At 48.5% G+C, this 19,961-nt stretch overlaps 2 protein-coding genes across 2 annotated transcripts in view; one reads left to right on the top strand and one right to left on the bottom strand.

Annotated features, from left to right (window-relative positions):
* abcf2a (ATP-binding cassette, sub-family F (GCN20), member 2a) overlaps window positions 1-930 on the bottom strand; it is a 39,104-nt gene extending 38,174 nt beyond the window's left edge. The window contains exon 1 of the mRNA XM_072569641.1: window positions 781-930. The gene's annotated coding sequence lies outside the window, so the exon portion shown is untranslated. The remainder of the gene's footprint in view (window positions 1-780) is intronic.
* Window positions 931-1,393: 463 nt separating this feature from the next.
* faim2a (Fas apoptotic inhibitory molecule 2a) overlaps window positions 1,394-19,961 on the top strand; it is a 48,541-nt gene continuing 29,973 nt past the window's right edge. The window contains exons 1-5 of the mRNA XM_072569640.1: window positions 1,394-1,537; window positions 11,469-11,759; window positions 12,662-12,795; window positions 13,208-13,272; window positions 19,833-19,886. Of these exons, the coding sequence (XP_072425741.1) occupies window positions 11,513-11,759; window positions 12,662-12,795; window positions 13,208-13,272; window positions 19,833-19,886 (500 nt within the window). The 5' untranslated portion in view covers window positions 1,394-1,537; window positions 11,469-11,512. The remainder of the gene's footprint in view (window positions 1,538-11,468; window positions 11,760-12,661; window positions 12,796-13,207; window positions 13,273-19,832; window positions 19,887-19,961) is intronic.

Below are 19,961 nucleotides of genomic sequence, written 5' to 3'. Positions count from 1 at the left end.
GTTAACAGCTAACCCGAGAATGCAACTTTAAAAAAAAAAGGGTTTTGTGATTTACACATGAAAGAAGTGAAACTATCACTGTATTCTAACAGATGAAAAGATTAACAGACAATCAATTTTTCAATGTATAATTTCAGTTACATCACACTGTAAATTTTTGCTATAAATTCGGTGTTACGATCGAGCCCTCCACAATCACCTGATGAAGGAGCGTCGCTCCGAAAGCTAGTGTGCTTCCAATTAAACCTGTTGGACTATAACCTGGTGTTGAGTGATTTTTAACTCAAAAAATTAATGACCTGATGGAGCCGTCCTTTCAGGAGACGACAGCAGTTCATGCAGGCAACCCACCACCACCTTTGTCAAAGGCAATACGTTCTAGCACACATCCCATGAACGAATTAAAAACTGACCCCACCCTCTCTCTCACAACTGGGCGCGTTAACAGTTAGGAGGAGGAGGAGGCCATTCAGCCCTTCCAGTTCGTTCCGCCATTCAATCCCATCATGGGCTGGTGCACGTTTAAAATGCACCTAACCGCCCTAGACCATCGGATTTCATTATCGACAAGTATCAGCAGAGATTAGGAACAGGGCCTCGAACCCAGAACTATTCTGGGAAGCGGGAGGATGCTCGCCGGGGCCTAAGTGACCAGGGCCGAGCCGGAGCCTGACAACAGCTCGGCCCCGGCCTGAGGAGAGATTTCGCTGCTGCTTCTTCTTCTTCTTCTTCTTCTTTATGAACTCAATCCACAAGACCATATCATGGACGATTCCTCACCTGGAGAAGCCGACGGGAGATTGTCGGTTGCCGTCCTGTTTGAGACCGGCCCGTCAGTGACACCTCGATAAGCCGCGTGCCGACCGGCTTCTGCTTACCCTTCCCTAGAGCCCGGCGGAAGCTCAGCCCTTGGCCCTCTGGGAATTGTAGTTATCTGGTGCAGTTTCAGATGCCTGTTGGCTGGAACAGCTTCCGCAAAATAACTACAACTTCCAGAAGGAACCGCGCGGGACGCCAGGCCCCGCCCTCCCTCGCCACCGGCACCTATTGGCGGACCCTCACGCGATGTCTCCGCGCTGCCCCTCAGCCTTCTGGGAGGTGTAGTCCACACTGGTATTCTGAGCCGTTGTTCAGTGGGCGCGATGAACTACAAATCCGACAATGCACTGATCTTTACGGTAAAGCCGGATTCGTACATATTCATAATTCAAAACAGTAGTTGGTGCATTATTTTTTAAATTATAAATTATAATAGCTGGTGAGTGAATCAAATTCCATATTATTAAACCCACCGTTGGTTGACTGACAGGAGACTCTGATCGACACCCCGTCAGGTCCTGTTGCAGTCTGGGACAGACTCGGCGGGTGGTGTTGACGCCAAACGGCGCTATTGATGCGCTGTTGATTGCGTCACACCCCGGCGCGGGAACTACAATTCCCAAGAGACTTTGCGGCGACGCCTGGGCAACACGACGCCACTGGATCACGTGGTGTAACGGCCAGAGCCGAGAGGCGGGAAGGAGCCGCTCGGTTAACGGTAAGAAATGGCGGAGGGTTCCCTCCCCTCCCCTCCCGGGCCATGGAGAGTCTGCAGGGACAGGCTTCTTGGAGGTCGGAGAAAATGGGACCTCATCCCCTCAACAACCACGTTCATCTCCTCCAATACCCTACCTCCCCCACCCCTGTCACCCACCCCAGTCCCCACCCCCACTCACCCCCCCCACCCCCCTCCCCATCACTACCCCCCCCCCATTACCACCCCCCTCACCCCACACACCCTCACCACACCTCCCACCCAACCCCCATCACCAACCCCCCCCCCCGCATCACCCCCCCACATCACCCCCCCATCCCCATCACCCCCCCCCCCCCGCATCACCCCTCCGCATCACCCCCCCATCACCATCACCCCCCCGTCCGCATCACCCCCCCTCCGCATCACCCCCCCATCACCATCACCCCCCCCTCCGCATCACCCCCCCATCACCATCACCCCCCCCGCATCACCCCCCCCATCACCATCACCCCCCCCCTCCGCATCACCCCCCCCCTCCGCATCACCCCCCCATCACCATCACCCCCCCATCACCATCACCCCCCCCCTCCGCATCACCCCCCCCATCACCATCACCCCCCCCGCATCACCCCCCCACATCACCCCCCCCTCCGCATCACCCCCCCCCTCCGCATCACCCCCCCCTCCGCATCACCCCCCCCTCCGCATCACCCCCCCCTCCGCATCACCCCCCCCTCCGCATCACCCCCCCTCCGCATCACCCCCCCATCACCATCACCCCCCCCTCCGCATCACCCCCCCATCACCATCACCCCCCCCCTCCGCATCACCCCCCCATCACCATCACCCCCCCGCATCACCCCCCCCCGCATCACCCCCCCATCACCATCACCCCCCCCCCTCCGCATCACCCCCCACATCACCCCCCCATCACCATCACCCCCCCCGCATCACCCCCCCATCACCATCACCCCCCTATCACCATCACCCCCCCCTTCGCATCACCCCCCCACATCACCCCCCCATCACCATCACCCCCCCCCCACATCACCCCCCCATCACCATCACCCCCCCCGCATCACCCCCCCATCACCATCACCCCCCCCCGCATCACCCCCCCATCACCATCACCCCCCCCCGCATCACCCCCCCATCACCAACCCCCCCCCCCCGCATCACCCCCCCACATCACCCCCCCATCCCCATCACCCCCCCCCTCCGCATCACCCCCCCATCACCATCACCCCCCTTCCGCATCACCCCCCCCTCCGCATCACCCCCCCTCCGCATCACCCCCCCTCCGCATCACCCCCCCTCCGCATCACCCCCCCATCACCATCACCCCCCCCCCTCCGCATCACCCCCCCATCACCATCACTCCCCCGCATCACCCCCCCGCATCACCCCCCCATCACCATCACCCCCCACATCACCCCCCCATCACCATCACCCCCCCCCCGCATCACCCCCCCATCACCATCACCCCCCCATCACCATCACCCCCCCCCTCCGCATCACCCCCCCACATCACCCCCCCATCACCATCACCCCCCCCCACATCACCCCCCCATCACCATCACCCCCCCCCGCATCACCCCCCCATCACCATCACCCCCCCCCCCGCATCACCCCCCCATCACCATCACCCCCCCCGCATCACCCCCCCATCACCATCACCCCCCCCGCATCACCCCCCCATTACCATCACCCCCCCCGCATCACCCCCCCATCACCATCACCCCCCCCCGCATCACCCCCCCATCACCATCACCCCCCCCCCCGCATCACCCCCCCATCACCATCACCCCCCCCGCATCACCCCCCCATCACCATCACCCCCCCCTCCGCATCACCCCCCCAACACCATCACCCCCCCCGCATCATCCCCCCCCCTCCGCATCACCCCCCCATCACCATTACCCCCCCATCACCATCACCCCCCCTCTCCGCATCACCCCCCCATCCATCACCCCCCCATCACCATCACCCCCCCCGGATCACCCCCCCCCTCCGCATCACCCCCCCATCACCATCACCCCCCCCATCACCATCACCCCCCCCGCATCACCCCCCCCCCCTCCGCATCACCCCCCCATCACCATCACCCCCCCCGCATCACCCCCCCCCTCCGCATCACCCCCCCATCACCATCACCCCCCCCTCCGCATCACCCCCCCATCACCATCACCCCCCCCCCGCATCACCCCCCCATCACCATCACCCCCCCATCACCATCACCCCCCCCCGCATCACCCCCCCCCTCCGCATCACCCCCCCCCTCCGCATCACCCCCCCCTCCGCATCACCCCCCCATCACCATCACCCCCCCCTCCGCCTCACCCCCCCCTCCGCCTCACCCCCCCTCCGCCTCACCCCCCCCTCCGCCTCGCCCCCCCCTCCGCCTCGCCCCCCCCCTCCGCCTCGCCCCCCCCTCCGCCTCACCCCCCCCTCCGCCTCACCCCCCCCTCCGCATCACCCCCCCATCACCATCACCCCCCCCTCCGCATCACCCCCCCATCACCATCACCCCCCCTCCGCATCACCCCCCCCTCCGCATCACCCCCCATCACCATCACCCCCCCATCACCATCACCCCCCATCACCATCACCCCCCCTCCGCATCACCCCCCCCCTCCGCATCACCCCCCCATCACCATCACCCCCCCTCCGCATCACCCCCCCCTCCGCATCACCCCCCATCACCATCACCCCCCCCTCCGCATCACCCCCCATCACCATCACCCCCCATCACCATCACCCCCCCATTACCATCACCCCATCACCATCACTCCCCCCCTCCGCATCACCCCCCCATCACCCCCCTCCGCATCACCCCCCCATCACTATCACCCCCCCCCTCCGCATCACCCCCCCATCACCATCACCCCCCCCTCCGCATCACCCCCCATCACCATCACCCCCCCCGCATCACCCCCCCATCACCATCACCCCCCCCCCGCATCACCCCCCATCACCATCACCCCCCCCTCCGCATCACCCCCCCATCACCATCACCCCCCCTCCGCATCACCCCCCATCACCATCACCCCCCCGCATCACCCCCCCTCCGCATCCCCCCCCCATCACCATCACCCCCCCTCTGCATCACCCCCCATCACCATCACCATCACCCCCCCCCGCATCACCCCCCCATCACCATCACCCCCCCCGCATCACCCCCCCATCACCATCACCCCCCCATCACCATCACCCCCCCTCCGCATCACCCCCCATCACCATCACCCCCCCGCATCACCCCCCCTCCGCATCCCCCCCCTATCACCATCACCCCCCCTCTGCATCACCCCCCATCACCATCACCATCACCCCCCCCCGCATCACCCCCCCATCACCATCACCCCCCCTCCGCATCACCTCCCCCGCATCCCCTCCCTCCGCATCCCCCCCCCCTCCGCATCACCCCCCATCACCATCACCATCACCCCCCCCTCCGCATCACCCCCTCCGCAGCACCCCCCCCTCCACATCATCCCCCCGCATCACCCCCCCCCCCCCCATCACCACCGCCACCTCCCATTATCACCCCCCCATCACCACCACCACTCCCCCCATCACCCCCTCCCCTCCCCTCCCCCCATCACCCCCTACCTGGAAATAGTTTTTGGGACCTTGGACTACGAAGAAACAGGATGTAATAGGTGCCTTGGGAAGGAGATGAGGTATTGGGTGACTGAAGAATGGAATGCCTCATTGGTATACCACACAAGAAATCAAGCCACACTATTCCCAGAGTGATCACAAAAGTGAAATATTTTAAAAGTATGCAGAATTCCCTAGTTTATCTCTGTCTTTCAGACCTGGGTTTACAGAAAGCATGGATTAGATTTCTGTCCTCAAAAATACATTTATTACAAATACATAGATTCTGGTTGCAATCAACAATTACGCGACTTCAATGTATTAGTTAAAACGCAAATTCCTTTATAAACCCCTTCGCACATAAAAATGCAGATACACACACAACACCATGGGTGTTATTGGTGAAGGGAAAGGCTGGGAAGGTGGTTCAGTGCTTCCTGTTCACAGGGTTTGCTGAAATGATCTTTTTGCTGATCCAAATACTGCTGCTTGGTCTTCCTTTTCCAGAACTTTTCAATTCTTTGCATGAGACCAGGGTGACTGGTTCCCACTTATATAGGTTGTTGACATATCAATGAAAAGTCACAACTTACAGCAATTGGAAATGGCAAATAAACTGGCTATCTTGAGGCTTGAGATGCTTTTTATTGTGGAACAAAATTCAGCTCCTTTGCTTTTGGTGGTTCGACGGTTTCTCCCAGACATTCTTAGTCCTGACCAGTTCAGTTGTATGGGAGCCAATCACATCCTTGTAGGCAGACAGAGCTTGCATCATCAATAACTGGTCACTGGCCTACAGACCAATGGAGCTCAAATCATATACAACCCTTTGGCCTCAACTCGCCTATAACTTGGTTTCCATTACTGCTTGAACAAGCAACTGTATATACTGCACTTCCAGTGCTTTTGAAACAGGCAGCAAACCTTCCATATCATTGAGTTCTAAATCAGTCCTTTTACCATTTTTGTCACGATCAAAAACAAATTTGAAAGATATCGTCTTTACAGAATGGACTCCAGTGTCACAGAGAAACAGAATGCTCAGTAAGGAAGAGAAGGTGGGTTTGGTGGTGGTATTACACTGGAGTTGGTGGAAATGGCGTTTAATCCATTGTCTACAGACCAGGTGAACCCTATTGTGCATGGAGAAGTGGTAGGCAGAGAAGAAAAAGATCAGACGTGGTAGAGGGTCCTGTCAGCCACACTTGAAGGTTGGTGTAAGACCTTCAATCAAGGACAAAGAAAAACATTTCTGAAGTTCGAAGATTATTGGTTATATTGTCTGGTCAGGTTTGACAGAAAAAAGTGAGTTTTCTTTTACGGAAAGCAGATTGTGAGGAAATATAATCAAGGTAACAATGCATATTAGTTGGTATGGTTTTTTTCTTTATTCACTTGTGACAGGTGGGCATCACTGGCTTGGCCAGCATTTATTGCTCATCCCTAGTTGCCCTTAGAAAGGTGGTCGTGAATTGTCTTCTTGAAATGCTGCAGCCCATGAACTTTGGCTAGACCCACAATGCTGTTAAACAGGAGCAAATTCCAGGACTGAATAGTGTATTTAACTTTAGATGTAGCCTATTGCCAATTGTCAGAGATGGAGAAGTCAAAGATTGGCAAAAATTGGGATTTCCCGGTTCAGGATGAGAGCAGGAAGCTGCAATGATGGTCCTAATATCAGAAAAAGCTGAGAAAGTGGGCATGTACAGCTGGAAAATGGAATACTTCACATTGCAAAAACAGATTAGATGATCATTTTCATTTTGCAGTTTGTGGGGTATTTGTTTTGAAATGCTGCATTATGTTACCAATACAAGTTAGTACTTTTTAAAAATCAATATGTTTCATAAGATATGGACATGGCTAGCAAGTCCAACATTTACTGCCCTTCCTAGTTATCTTCGAAAAAATATAGTGACCTTGAACCACTGAAATACATGAAAATTTATGCAATTAACTTCTAGAGTGATTTGAGGTGCTATTATGTGAAATATAACTGCAAGTCTTTTTTTTCATGCTTCCTGCCACAGCCAATTTTGAATCTAATTCCTGCAGTTGGCAGTTTTTGTATACTGTACCTTCTTCAATACATCTTCTGTTAGATTCCAAGAGATTTTAAGTTACGATTTGGTTTGTTGTATGCGATCTTGTCAGGCCTTTCCCAAAATCACTGTCCTCATTTAAGCCTGCTTGTTATTTCCTTAAAGAATTCAATCAAGTTACTCAGCAATATTCTTCTCTTTAAAATCCATGCTGTGTCCTTGATCAGCCTGTCTGAATGACAATTTATATTTGATGTCAGAAATTTTTCTAATGATCATCTCCTCCACTGATATTAGATGTGTAATTACTCAGTCTATCTTTTCCTCCCTCCCTTTATAAACCACAGCACAATGGGAACTGTCCTCCAGCACTCCACCTATAGGTAGGCTCCCAGCCTCTTTCCTGAAAAAGGGCTTTTGCCTGAAACATTGATTCTCTTGCTCCTCAGACGCTGCATGACCTGCTATGCGTTTCCAGCACCATACATTCAACTCTCATCTCCAGCATCTGCAGTACTCACTTTCACCCATTGCAAATGATGGTCAAAGCTGCCACTACTTTTTCCTTGTTGTGGTTCTGTTCGCTGAGCTGGGAATTTGTGTTGCAGACGTTTCGTCCCCTGTCTAGGTGACATCCTCAGTGCTTGGGAGCCTCCTGTGAAGCGTTTCTGTGATCTTTCCTCCGGCATTTATAGTGATTTGTACCTTCCGGTTGTCAGTTCCAGCTGTCCGCTGCAGTGGTCGGTATATTGGGTCCAGGTCGATGTGCTTATTGATTGAATCTGTGGATGAGTGCCATGCCTCTAGGAATTCTCTGGCTGTTCTCTGTTTGGCTTGTCCTATAATAGTAGTGTTGTCCCAGTCGAACTCATGTTGCTTGTCATCTGAGTGTGAGGCTACTAAGGATAGCAGGTCATGTCGTTTCGTGGCTAGCTGGTGTTCATGGATGCGGACCATTAGCTGTCTTCCTGTTTGTCCTATGTAGTGTTTTGTGCAGTCCTTGCATGAGATTTTGTACACTACATTGGTTTTGCTCATGCTGGGTATCAGGTCCTTCGCCCTGGTGAGTTGTCGTCTGAGAGTGGCTGTTGGTTTGTGTGCTGGTATGAGTCCTAGTGGTCGCAGTAGTTTAGATTAGATTACTTACAGTGTGGAAACAGGCCCTTCGGCCCAACAAGTCCACACCGCCCTGCCGAAGCGTAACCCACCCATACCCCTACATCTACATCTACCACTTACCTAACACTACGGGCAATTTAGCATGGCCAATTCACCTGACCTGCACATCTTTGGACTGTGGGAGGAAACCGGAGCACCCAGAGGAAACCCACGCAGATACGGGGAGAACGTGCAAACTCCACACAGTCAGTCGCCTGAGGCGGGAACTGAACCCGGGTCTCTGGCGCTGTGAGGCAGCAGTGCTAACCACTGTGCCACCGTGCCACCGTGTAGTCTGGCTGTCAGTTCGGAAATGCTCCTGATGTATAGTAGTGTGGCTAGTCCTTTGAGTTGTGGCATGTCCTCATTCTGTTGTCTTTCCCTTAGGCATCTGTTGATGAAATTGCGAGGGTATCGTTTTTGGTGAATACATTGTATAGGTGTTCTTCTTCCTCTTTTTGCAGTTCTGGTGTACTGCAGTGTGTTGTGGCCTTTTTGAACAGTGTCTTGATGCAACTTCTTTTGTGTGTGTGTTGGGGTGGTTGCTTTCATAGTTTAGGACTTGGTCTGTGTGGCTTTCCTGTATACCTTTGTGGTGAATTCTCCGTTCGGTGTTCTCTGTACCATCACGTGTAGGAATGGGAGTTGGTTGTCCTTTTCTTCCTCTCTAGTGAATCGGATTCCTGTGAGTGTGGCGTTGATGATCCGGTGTGTGTTCTCTATTTCTGTGTTTTTAATGATTACAAAGGTGTCATCCACATATCTGACCCAGAGTTTGGGTTGAATTTGCGGTAAGACTGTTTGTTCTAACCTTTGCATTACCGCTTCTGCTATGAGTCCAGAGATGGGTGAGCCCATGGGTGTGCCATTGATTTGTTCATATATTTGGTTGTTGAATGTGAAGTGTGTTGTGAGGCACAGGTCCAGTAGTTTGAGTATGCAGTCTTTGTTGATAGGTTCACCTCCTGTTGTCTGTTCTGTATGTCCAGCAGGTTGGCTATTGTTTCTCTGGCTAGGGTTTTGTCGATAGAGGTGAACAATGCCGTTATATCGAATGAGACCATAGTTTCTTCCTTGTCTATGTGTGTATTTCTGATGATGTCCAAGAATTCCTGTGTTGATTGTATAGATTGTCTGGATCCGCTGATCAGGTGTTTCAGTTTCTGCTGTAGTTCTTTAGCCAGTTTGTGTGATGGTGTCCCTGGTAGTGACACTATGGGTCTGAGTGGGATGTCTGGTTTGTCCACTTTAGGTAGTCCATAGAATCTGGGGGTGTTGTTGCTTTCAGGTTTCAGAAAAACACAGAAACAGATCGGATCATCAGTGCCACACTCACAGGAATCCGAATCACTAGCGAGGAAGAAAAGGACAACCAACTCCCATTCCTAGACGTGATGGTACAGAGAACACCGAACGGAGAATTCACCACAAAGGTATACAGGAAAGCCACACACACAGACCAAGTCCTAAACTACGAAAGCAACCACCCCAACACACAAAAGAAGTTGCATCAAGACACTGTTCAAAAGGGCCACAACACACTGCAGTACACCAGAACTGCAAAAAGAGGAAGAAGAACACCTATACAATGTATTCGCCAAAAACGGATACCCCCGCAATTTCATCAACAGATGCCTAAGGGAAAGGCAATGGAACGAGGACATGCCACAACCCAAAGGACTAGCCACACTACCATACATCAATAGCATTTCAGAACTGACAGCCAGACTACTGCGACCACTAGGACTCATACCAGCACACAAACCAACAGCCACTCTCAGACGACAACTCACCAGGGCGAAGGACTTGATATACAGCATGAGCAAAACCAATGTAGTTTACAAAATCCCATGCAAGGACTGCACAAAACACTACATAGGACAAACAGGAAGACAGCTAACGGTCCGTATTTATGAACACCAGCTAGCCACGAAACGACACGACCAGCTATCCTTAGTAGCCTCACACTCAGATGACAAGCAACATGCGTTCGACTGGGACAACACTACTATTATAGGACAAGCCAAACCGAGAACAGCCAGGGAATTCCTAGAGGCATGGCACTCATCCACAGATTCAATAAGCTCATCGACCTGGACCCAACATACCGACCACTGCAGCGGACAGCTGGAACTGACAACCGGAAGCAGAAGGTACAAATCACTATAAATGCCGGAGGAAAGATCACAGAAGCGCTTCACAGGAGGCTCCCAAGCACTGAGGATGTCACCTAGACAGGGGACGAAACGTCTGCAACACAAATTCCCAGCTCGGTGAACAGAACCTCAACAACGAGCACCCGAGCTACAAATCTTCTCCAAAACTTTGAACTTTTTCCTTTGTTTCCCTCAGCACATATGTGGTACATATTTCATCTGGTCCTGGTGAATTATCCACTTGTAATGAAGCTAAACATTTAACAGTACAAACACAAGCGATTGTAAAGCTGGCTATCTGGTGATAGATGGCAGCATAAAAAATATTGCCAGTTATGAATTTTGTTATCGATGAGTAAATTAACTGCCTGACTTAAGAACAGAAAGTGCTGGAGAGTCTTAGCAGGTTCAGCAGTATCAATGTAGGAGAAACAAAGTTAACACTAACAAAAACAGAAATTGCTGGAAAAACTGAGTCTGGCCACATCTATGGAGAGAAATCCGAGTTAATGTTTTGGATCCAGCAATCCTTCACAGTTAACATTTTGGTTCGATGACTCTTCTGCAGAACTGAAGTGAGAGTAGTTCCAAAAAAGAGTCACATCAGACTCAAAGCATTAACTGTTCCTCGCTACAGATACTGCCATTCTTCTGCGGCACTTTGTTCTTATCTCAGATCTCTAGTATCTGCAGTATTTTGTTTTTATAACTTATTGGATGTGGTTCTATGTTACTTCCCAGGCACACCAATTAGTTGCCAGATTCGTGTGTAAGTCATTTCCTGCATTCTGAGTAACCCTTGAACTGACCAACAGGAGAACTGGCAAGATCCAAAATCCAACACTGACTAAAACCTGAAGTTGGCAGTTTTTGGACACTGTACCTTCAATACATCTATGAAAGTTGGGATAGGTCGAAGAAAAATAGGAAACTTCTATTTCCTTGAAGGTTTAACCAAAATGCCTGTGTAACTCACTGTGTTCTCTTTTCTCCTAGCTTGTCATCCCGGTTCCTGTTGGAAACAGCACTGCGGCTGAACCATGGCAATTCCTACAGCACCACCAAGCTATGCTGAGGTGATGGCAAGTAAGGAACAGCTGTTCTCAAGCCAGCAGTCTTACGCCAGGCACCAGCCTTATCCAGGCCAACATTCATACCCGATGCAACAACCTTATCCAGGCCAGCAGTCTTACCCTATGCAGCAGCCTTACCCAGGCCAGCAGGCAATGCCCCAACCGCCAACAATGCCCGTGCATCCTAGCTGGACATTTGTGCAGCCTAACCCTGGTGAGTACTTATTCTCTGAATCCATGATCCTATGATTTGCAAAGCCTAATCTGTGTTGGAAAAATACAAGTGTATTTAGCATCTTGAGCCTGTTCTGCCACTCAGATTATAGCCAATGTATTTCATAGCTCCATCTGACAACCTGGGTTCCATAATCCCAACAAGCCTTCCCCAAAAATGCTCTGTCAATTGCAGTTTTGAAATTTTGAATTGATGCCACTTGCAGCAGTTTTTGTGTGGGAGTGAGATCCAGACTTCCCATTCCCCTGTTGTGAACTGTGCTCCTCCTGCTGACCCGACTTCTGGTCTTGTGTTCCAGGGACAAAGAACTGAATTTCTATTTGAAAAGCAAGCTGGAAATAGCATCTCCGTCAGCACTGACTAAATGGTTGAAAGGGAGCAACCAGCACAGTGATGGGGCAAGGGCAGTTCCATAGGGACTTTCAAAAAGCCAGCACAGTCTCAGTGGACTGAATGAACCCTTGTTTGGTGTAAAGTGTTCATAACTGCTTTCAGCAAGATGGAAGCTTTGGTCTTCCTCTTTACTGGATATATGACATGCAGTATGATTTCTTAGTTTCAGGTGAATGTTTCACCTCTTTGTTTATTTAAAAGTAATTTCTTTTGTGATGTAGTATCAGCAAGTTTTACCCTATTATACAGTGACAGACCTGTCTCCACCAGAACTGTACTCACCAATAATGTACCCCAGCCATACACAGCCACAGACTTGCTCCCACCACACAGAGTATCCCAGTGTTTTACAGTGTTGAAAGAGCTTTGTGCTGTATCTAATTGCATGTTACCTGCAATGAGAGTGTGAAATTTTGAATGTGGGAAATGAATTGCAAGTTTGAATCTATAATCCAGGTTCAGTGATTGCCTTTTGATTTGCTTTGTAGGGAGTGGTTTCAGCAGTGGTTTTGGGCCTACCACATTCAATCCATACTCTGATCCGAGCAGCACTGGGAGCATGAATGCATTTGCTGTAGACACCTGGAGCAACCAGAAGATACGGCATGTCTATATCCAGAAGGTATGTTGCTGACATCAAGAAAATGTCTGTCAGAGCAAACTGTAACTCACTGATTCCTCATCCTGCCTGTGATCTGGTATTGGTCTTCCTCTGCGCGCACAATTCCGCCTCCATGCTGCTCCCTCTCTCCCTCCCTCCATTACCACTCTCTCTTTTATCACCTTCATTGCCACTCTTTCTCTTTCCATCTTGCCCGTTACTCTTTCCTTCCATCTTTGCCCCTCCCTTCATAATTGCCATCCCACTTTCGTTCCTTCATTGCCATTCTTTCTTTCTTTCTTTCTCTGTCTCTCTCTCTCTCTCTCTCTCCCTTTGTGTGTCTGTGTAACAATGGATCCTGCTGAGTGTGGGAGATGTTATAGTATCGCAAACCCATAACGGGCAGTGATTTTTGTGGATTTTTATATTCCAGGTTTATGCCATCTTGATGGCACAGTTGTTGGTGACTTTTGGGATAGTGGCAGTCTTTACATTCTAGTAAGTCTCCATATTCTGCTCTAATAATTGTGTCCGTAGTAATTAACTCTGTGCTTGTTTCTCTCCCTTCTCTCTTCCCTAACAGGCTGAATGGCTCAATGAGGTTCCCAGTGTAAGCTGACACAAGACGCAGGATCTGAGGCTCCATCAATAATTCTGCTAAATTAGCAGTTTGTAGTTGAGGAACTGATGGATGCTGCAGTAGATCCTCCAGTATCGTAATGAGACTATCTGTAAACTATATCAGCAGAAATAAAAGGCATACATCGGTTTCTTGAGATGCCTTTATTAAAAATGCTTAGCTGAGGTCCAAATTTCTTTCATGGCTTAGCTCATGGGGGTCTGTTTTCAAGGTGAAACTGGACTAAGTGCTTGCTTTGGTTGACATTTATAAAATTACAAGTTGTTTTTTTGAATTCTTTCTTTTAATATCTGAATGCTTATTTGAACAGGATTAGAAGTGTGAAAAGAGGTACATCCTCTTGTTGTCAGTATATTGGCCCTACATGGTTGCTACTTCTACAACGTTGTAAAAGCAGCAGTTTCTTTCAAAGCAGATTTTTGAATGGGTGCTTGGTGCACTTCAGGGTTTTCATTTCAAGTGCACATCATTGTTATTTTATGGCTATTTGGTCTTTAATATAGTGAAAATGGTTGAAGCTTATCTTTGTCCTCCACACATAGGTTACTACACTTTTTCCTGATGCACCCTATTCTCCCTTAGATTTTGTATATTGTGGTGCCATTATTTAAGAAAGGTGGTAAGAAAAAAACAGGGAACTATAGACCAGTGAGCCTGATATTGGTGATAGGCAAGTTGTTGGAGGGAATCCTGAGGGACAGGATGTACAAATATTTGGAAAGGCAAGAACTGATTAAGTTTGTGGGAAATCATGTCTGACAAATTTGATTGAGTTTTTTGAAGAAGTGACAAAGAGGGTTGATGAGGGCAGAGTGGTAGATGTGATCTGATCTATATGGACTTCACTAAGGCATTTGATAAGGTTCCTCATGGGAGACTGGCTAGCAAAATTAGACCTCATAGAATACAGGGAGAACTAGCCATTTGGATACAGAACTGGCTCGAACGTGGTGGTGGAGAGTTGCTTTTCAGACTGGAGACCTGAGACCAGTGGAGTGCCACAAGGATCAGTGCTGGGTCCACTGCTTTTCGACATTTGTGTAAATAAATTGGATGTGAACATGGGAGATATAGTTAGTAAGTTTGCAAATGACACCAACGTTGGGGTGTGGTGGACAATGAAGAAGTTTACCTCAGAGTACAACAGGATCTTGATCAGATGGGCCAATGGACTGAGAAGTGGCAGATGGAGTTTAATTTAGATAAATGTGAGGTGCTGCATTTTGGAAAGTCAAATGAGAGCACGACTTTATACACTTAAGCGTAAGGTCCTAGGGAGTGTTGCTGAACAAAGAGACCTTGGAGTGCAGGTTCATAGCTCCTTGAAAGTGGAGTCGCAGTAGATAGGATAGTGAAGGCGGCATTTGGTATGCTTTCCTTTATTGGTCAGAGTATTGAGTACAGGAGTTGGGAGGTCATGTTGTGCCTGTACAGGACGTTAGTTAGGCTTTTGGAATGTTTCAAGCAATTCTGGTCTTCTTCCTTTTGGAAGGATATTGTGAAACTTGAAAGGGTTCAGAAAAGATTTACAAGGATGTTGCCAGGGTTGGAGGATTTGAGCTACAGGGAGAAGCTGAACAGGCTGGGGCTCTTTTCCCTGGAGCGTTGGAGGCTGAGGGGTGACCTTATCGAGGTTTATAAAATCATGAGGGGCATGGATAGGATAAATAGACACAGTCTTTTCCCTGGGGTGGGGGAGTTCAGAACTAGAGGGGATAGGTTTAGGGTGAGAGGGAAAAGATATAAAAGGAACCGAAGGGGCAACGTTTTCACAGAGGGTGGTGCGTGTATGGAATGAGCTACCAGAGGAAGTGGTGGAGACTAGTACAATTACAGCATTTAATAGACATCTGAATGGGTATATGAATAGGAAGGGTTTGGAGAGATATGAGCTGGGTGCTGGCAAATGGGATGAAATTAGGTTAGGATATCTGGTCTGCATTGATGAGTTGGACCAAAGGGTCTGTTTCCATGCTGTACATCTCTATGACTCTACGTATACTCCTATTGCCTTTATATTTTTAAGGATTCAGTTGATCTCTGCTGTCTGAGTCTGACACATGTTTCCTTCTTTGTCTTAACTAAACCTCAATTTCTCTAGTCATCCAGCATTCCTTATACCTACCAGCCTTTCCTTTCACCCTGTCAGGAATATACTGTCTCTGGACTCTCGTCATCTCATTTCTGAAGGCTTCCCAATTTCCAGCTGTCCATTTACCTGTCACAATCAGCTTTTGAAATTTCTTGCCTAATACTGTCAAAATGAGCCTTCCTCCAATTTATAACTTCAACTTTGAGATCCGGTCTATCCTTTTCCATCACTATTTTAAAATGAATAAAACTATGGTCGATGGCCTCAAAGTGCTCCCCCACTGACACCTCAGTCACTTGCCCTGCCTTATTTCTCAAGAGTATGTCCAGTTTTGCACCCTCTCTCTAGTAGGTATATCCACATACTGAATCAGAAAACTTTCTTGTGCACACTTAACAAATTCCTCTCCATCGAAACCATTAAAACTATGACAGTCCCAGTCTATGTTTGGAATGTTAAAATTCCCTATCACAATCACCCTGTTATTCTTACAATTAACTGAGATCTCCTTACAAACATGTTTCTCAGTTTCCTGCTGACTATTAGGGGGTCTATTATACAATCCCAAGAAGGTGTTCGTTCCTTTCCTATTTCTCAGTTCCACGCAAATAACTTCCTTGGATATATTCAAGTGATGCTGTCCCTTATCAAAACCACCACTCCCCTCTTCTCTTGACACTTTTTGTATCCTTGTTATAGAACTTGTATCGTGGAACATTAAGCTGTCAGTCCTGTCCATCCTGAGCCACATTTCTGCAATTGCTATGATATCCCAGTCCCATGTTCCCAACCATGCCCTGAGTTCATCTCCCTTTCCTGTTAGGCCTCTTGCACTGAAGTAAATGCAGTCTAATTTATCAGTTCTTATTCTCTGCTTTGTTCCTGTCTGCCCTGACTGTTTGACTCGCTCCTTTTCCCAACTGTAACACTCTGATTGATCTCTTTCCTCATTATTTCCCTGAGTCAACCCTCACCCCCAACGCCTTACTAATTTAAGTACTCGTGAGCAGCTCTAGCAAATCTCCCTGCCAGTATACAGTCCCCTTCCAATTCATGTGCAATCTGTCCTCCATGTACAGGTCACTTCTATCCCAAAAGAGTTTCCAATGATCCAAAAATGTGAACCCTTCTCTCTTGAGCCAGCTCCTCAGCCACGCATTCATCTGCTCTAAATAAAAGCAAATTACTGCAGATGCTGGAATCTGAAACTAAAAGAGAAAATGCTGGAAAATCTCAGCAGGTCTGGCAGCATCTGTATGGAGAGAAAAGAGCTGACGTTTCGAGTCTAACTGATCCTTTGTCAAAGCTTTGTCATCTGCTCTATCCTCCTATTCCTAACCTCACCAGCTCGTAGCATTGCGTGTAATCCAGATATTACTACTCTTGAGAACCAGGAATTTAAAAATGAGGTCAACTTTCTATATTAGTCCTTCAGAATCTCATCCTTTTCTCTTCCTATGTTGTTGGTTCCAATGTGTCCAATGACTTCCTGCTGGTCCTTCTCCCCTTTGAGAACATTCTGTACCCTCTCTAAGATATCCATGATCCTGGCACCAGGGAGGCAACACACCATTCTGATTTCTTGCTGCTGGCCACAGAAACATCTGTTTGTGCCTCTGACTAGGAAAACCCCTATCACAATCGATCGCTTGAAACCTGATGTACCCTTCATTGCATTAGAACCAGTCTCAATACCAGAAGCTTAGCCGTTCATGTTGCATTCCCCTCAGAGTCCACCACTCCCTCCGTTTTCCAAATCAGCATATTTGTTTGAAATGGGGATAGGCACAGAAGACTCCTGCACTACCTGCCAACCCATCATATCTTTCCTGGAGTTAACTCATCTACCTGATTGTATCTGTGGTTTTTCTCCTCTCCTATAACTGCTATCCATCACTTCCCCTAGCTCTTGTAAATTCCTCATTACCTATAATTGCCGCTTCAACCAATTCATGCGATATGATAGGATTCACAACCAAAGACACAATCATCTGTAACATGGAAACTCTCCCTAAACTCCCACATCTGACAGGAAGAGCATATCACTCTACTAAAAGCCATTTTTGCTCCTTCACAATCTATAGACCCAGAAAATAGCACCGTCCTGTTGCTTTAAAAAACAGTGCTTCAGGCTCACTTAGTACGTACGGTTTATATTTTAAAAAAATTTAATCAAGAGACCGATCTCACTAAAACATATTAAGAAAGAACCCACTCTCTCGCTACTGTAGATTTACAGTAGGATTATACGTTAAAATTATGCACTTATCTGTTCCTGTGCTGAACTCTCCCACACAGGTTCCTCCAAGGTCAGCTGCGAATTTCACTGTTTGTAAATTTTGCCTAGACGCACTCCAACGTCCAGAGATACATGAACTCAAACAGCAAAGGCAGTAACAATACCGATTCACTGCTGTGTCGGTTAGCAGTGCAGGTTGCGCTCTTTCTCGCGCTCTCACACTGACCACGTGGTTGCTGCCTTTTGCCTGTCTTCCTCCTTTTAAAAGTGCTGTTGTTTTGATCTTTTTTTCCCCCAAAGTTCCAGTACAATGCAACAGCATATAAAATAGTAATTGCTGCTCCTGGAATTCAAGGAAACAACCTCCAACACCTAAAATACCTCAAAAAGGGAGTAGCTCTTACAGCCGCAATTTTTTCCCCTCTGCATCTTGCACTATCCAGAATGCACAAGGGACCTAAGGGGCGACTTTTTAACGCAGAACGTGATGTGTGTATGGAATGAGTTGCCAGAAGAACTTGTGGAGGCTAGTACAATCACAACATTTAAAAGGCATCTGGATGGGTATATGAATAGGAAGGGTTTGAAGTCATGTGGTCAAATGCTGGCAAAAGAAACTAGATTAATTTAGGATATCTGGTCAGCGTGGAAGTGTTGGACCAAAGGGTCTGTTTCTGTGCTGTACATGTCTATGCCTCTATTTGTTGAACATTTTTGGATGTTCCAATTAGAATGAGACCAGGGTTGTAATCTCTCAGAATCGCAGAATTAGAGTCAGAGATGTACAGTACGGAAACAGACTCTTCAGTCCAACTCGTCCATGCCGACCAGATATCCTAACCTAATCTAATCCCATTTGCCAGCACTTGGCTTATATCCCTCTAAACCCTTCCTATTCATATACCCGTCCAGATGCCTTTTAAAGGCTGCAATTGTACCAGTGTCCATTCTTTCCTCCGACAGCTCATCCCGTACACGCACAACCCTCCGTGTGAAAACATTGCCCCTTCGGTCTCTTTTATATCTTTCCCCTCGCACCCTAAATCTATGTCCTCTAGTTCAGGACTCCCCCACCCCAGAGAAAAGACCTTGTCTATTTATCCTATCCATGCCCCTCATGATTTTATAAACCTCTATAAGGTCACCCCTCAGCCTCCGATGCTCAGGGAAAACAGCCCTAGCCTTGTAAATCTTTTCTGAACCCTTTCAAGTTTCACAACATCTTTCCGATAAGAAGGAGACCAAAATTGCACACAGTATTCCAAAAATAGCTTAACCAATGTCCTGTACAGCTGTAACATGACCTCCCAACTCCTGTACTCCGTACTCTGACCAATAAAGGAAAGCATACCAAACGCCTTCTTCACTATCCTATCTACCTGCGACTCCACTTTCAAGGAGCTTTGAACCTGCACTCCAAGGTCTCTTTGTTCAGGAACACTCCCTAGGACCTTACGCTTAAGTGTATAAAGTCCTGCTCTGAATTGCCTTTCCAAAATGCAGCACCTCACATTTATCTAAATTAAACTCCATCTGCCACTCCTCAGTCCATTAGCCCATCTGATCAAGATCCTGTTGTACTCTGAGGTAACCTTCTTTGCTGACCACCACACCTCCAATGTTGGTGTCATCTGCACACTTACTAACTATATCTCCTATGTTCACATCCAAATTATTTATATAAATGACGAAAAGCAATTGACCCAGCACTGATCCATATAGCACACCACTGGTCACAGGCCTCCAGTCTTAAAAGCAACCCTCCACCACCACCTTCTGTCTTCTGCCTATGAGCCAGTTCTGTATCCAAATGGCTAGTTCTTCCTGTATTCAATGAGATTTAATCTTGCTAACTAGTCTCCCATGAGAAACCTTGTTGAATTCCTTAGTGAAGTCCATATAGATTACGTTCACTGCTCTACCTTCCTTATCCTCTTTTTTTTCACTTTTTCAAAGAGCTCAATGAAGTTCATGAGACCTGAATTCCCAGAATACCAGTTTGTATTTCTGACTGAGTTGTCATTTCATTTTCATCTGAACAGTCAAAGATGAATAAATTCTATGTATGTTTCTGCTTCCTTGCACAGTGACCCCGTCAGAATGTACGTGCGGAACAATTATATTTTGTATTACACCTCTTTGTAAGTGAACATTTCTTCCTGTTATCTCTTGACACGGTGAGGGAAGTGTTTAAAGGAACATTGAAACTACTGTTG

Source organism: Chiloscyllium punctatum, chromosome 5 (assembly GCF_047496795.1).
Source record: "Chiloscyllium punctatum isolate Juve2018m chromosome 5, sChiPun1.3, whole genome shotgun sequence".
NCBI lineage: Eukaryota > Metazoa > Chordata > Chondrichthyes > Orectolobiformes > Hemiscylliidae > Chiloscyllium > Chiloscyllium punctatum.
Note: the sequence above shows the minus strand (reverse complement) of the source record. Positions and strands in the feature narration are given on the sequence as shown.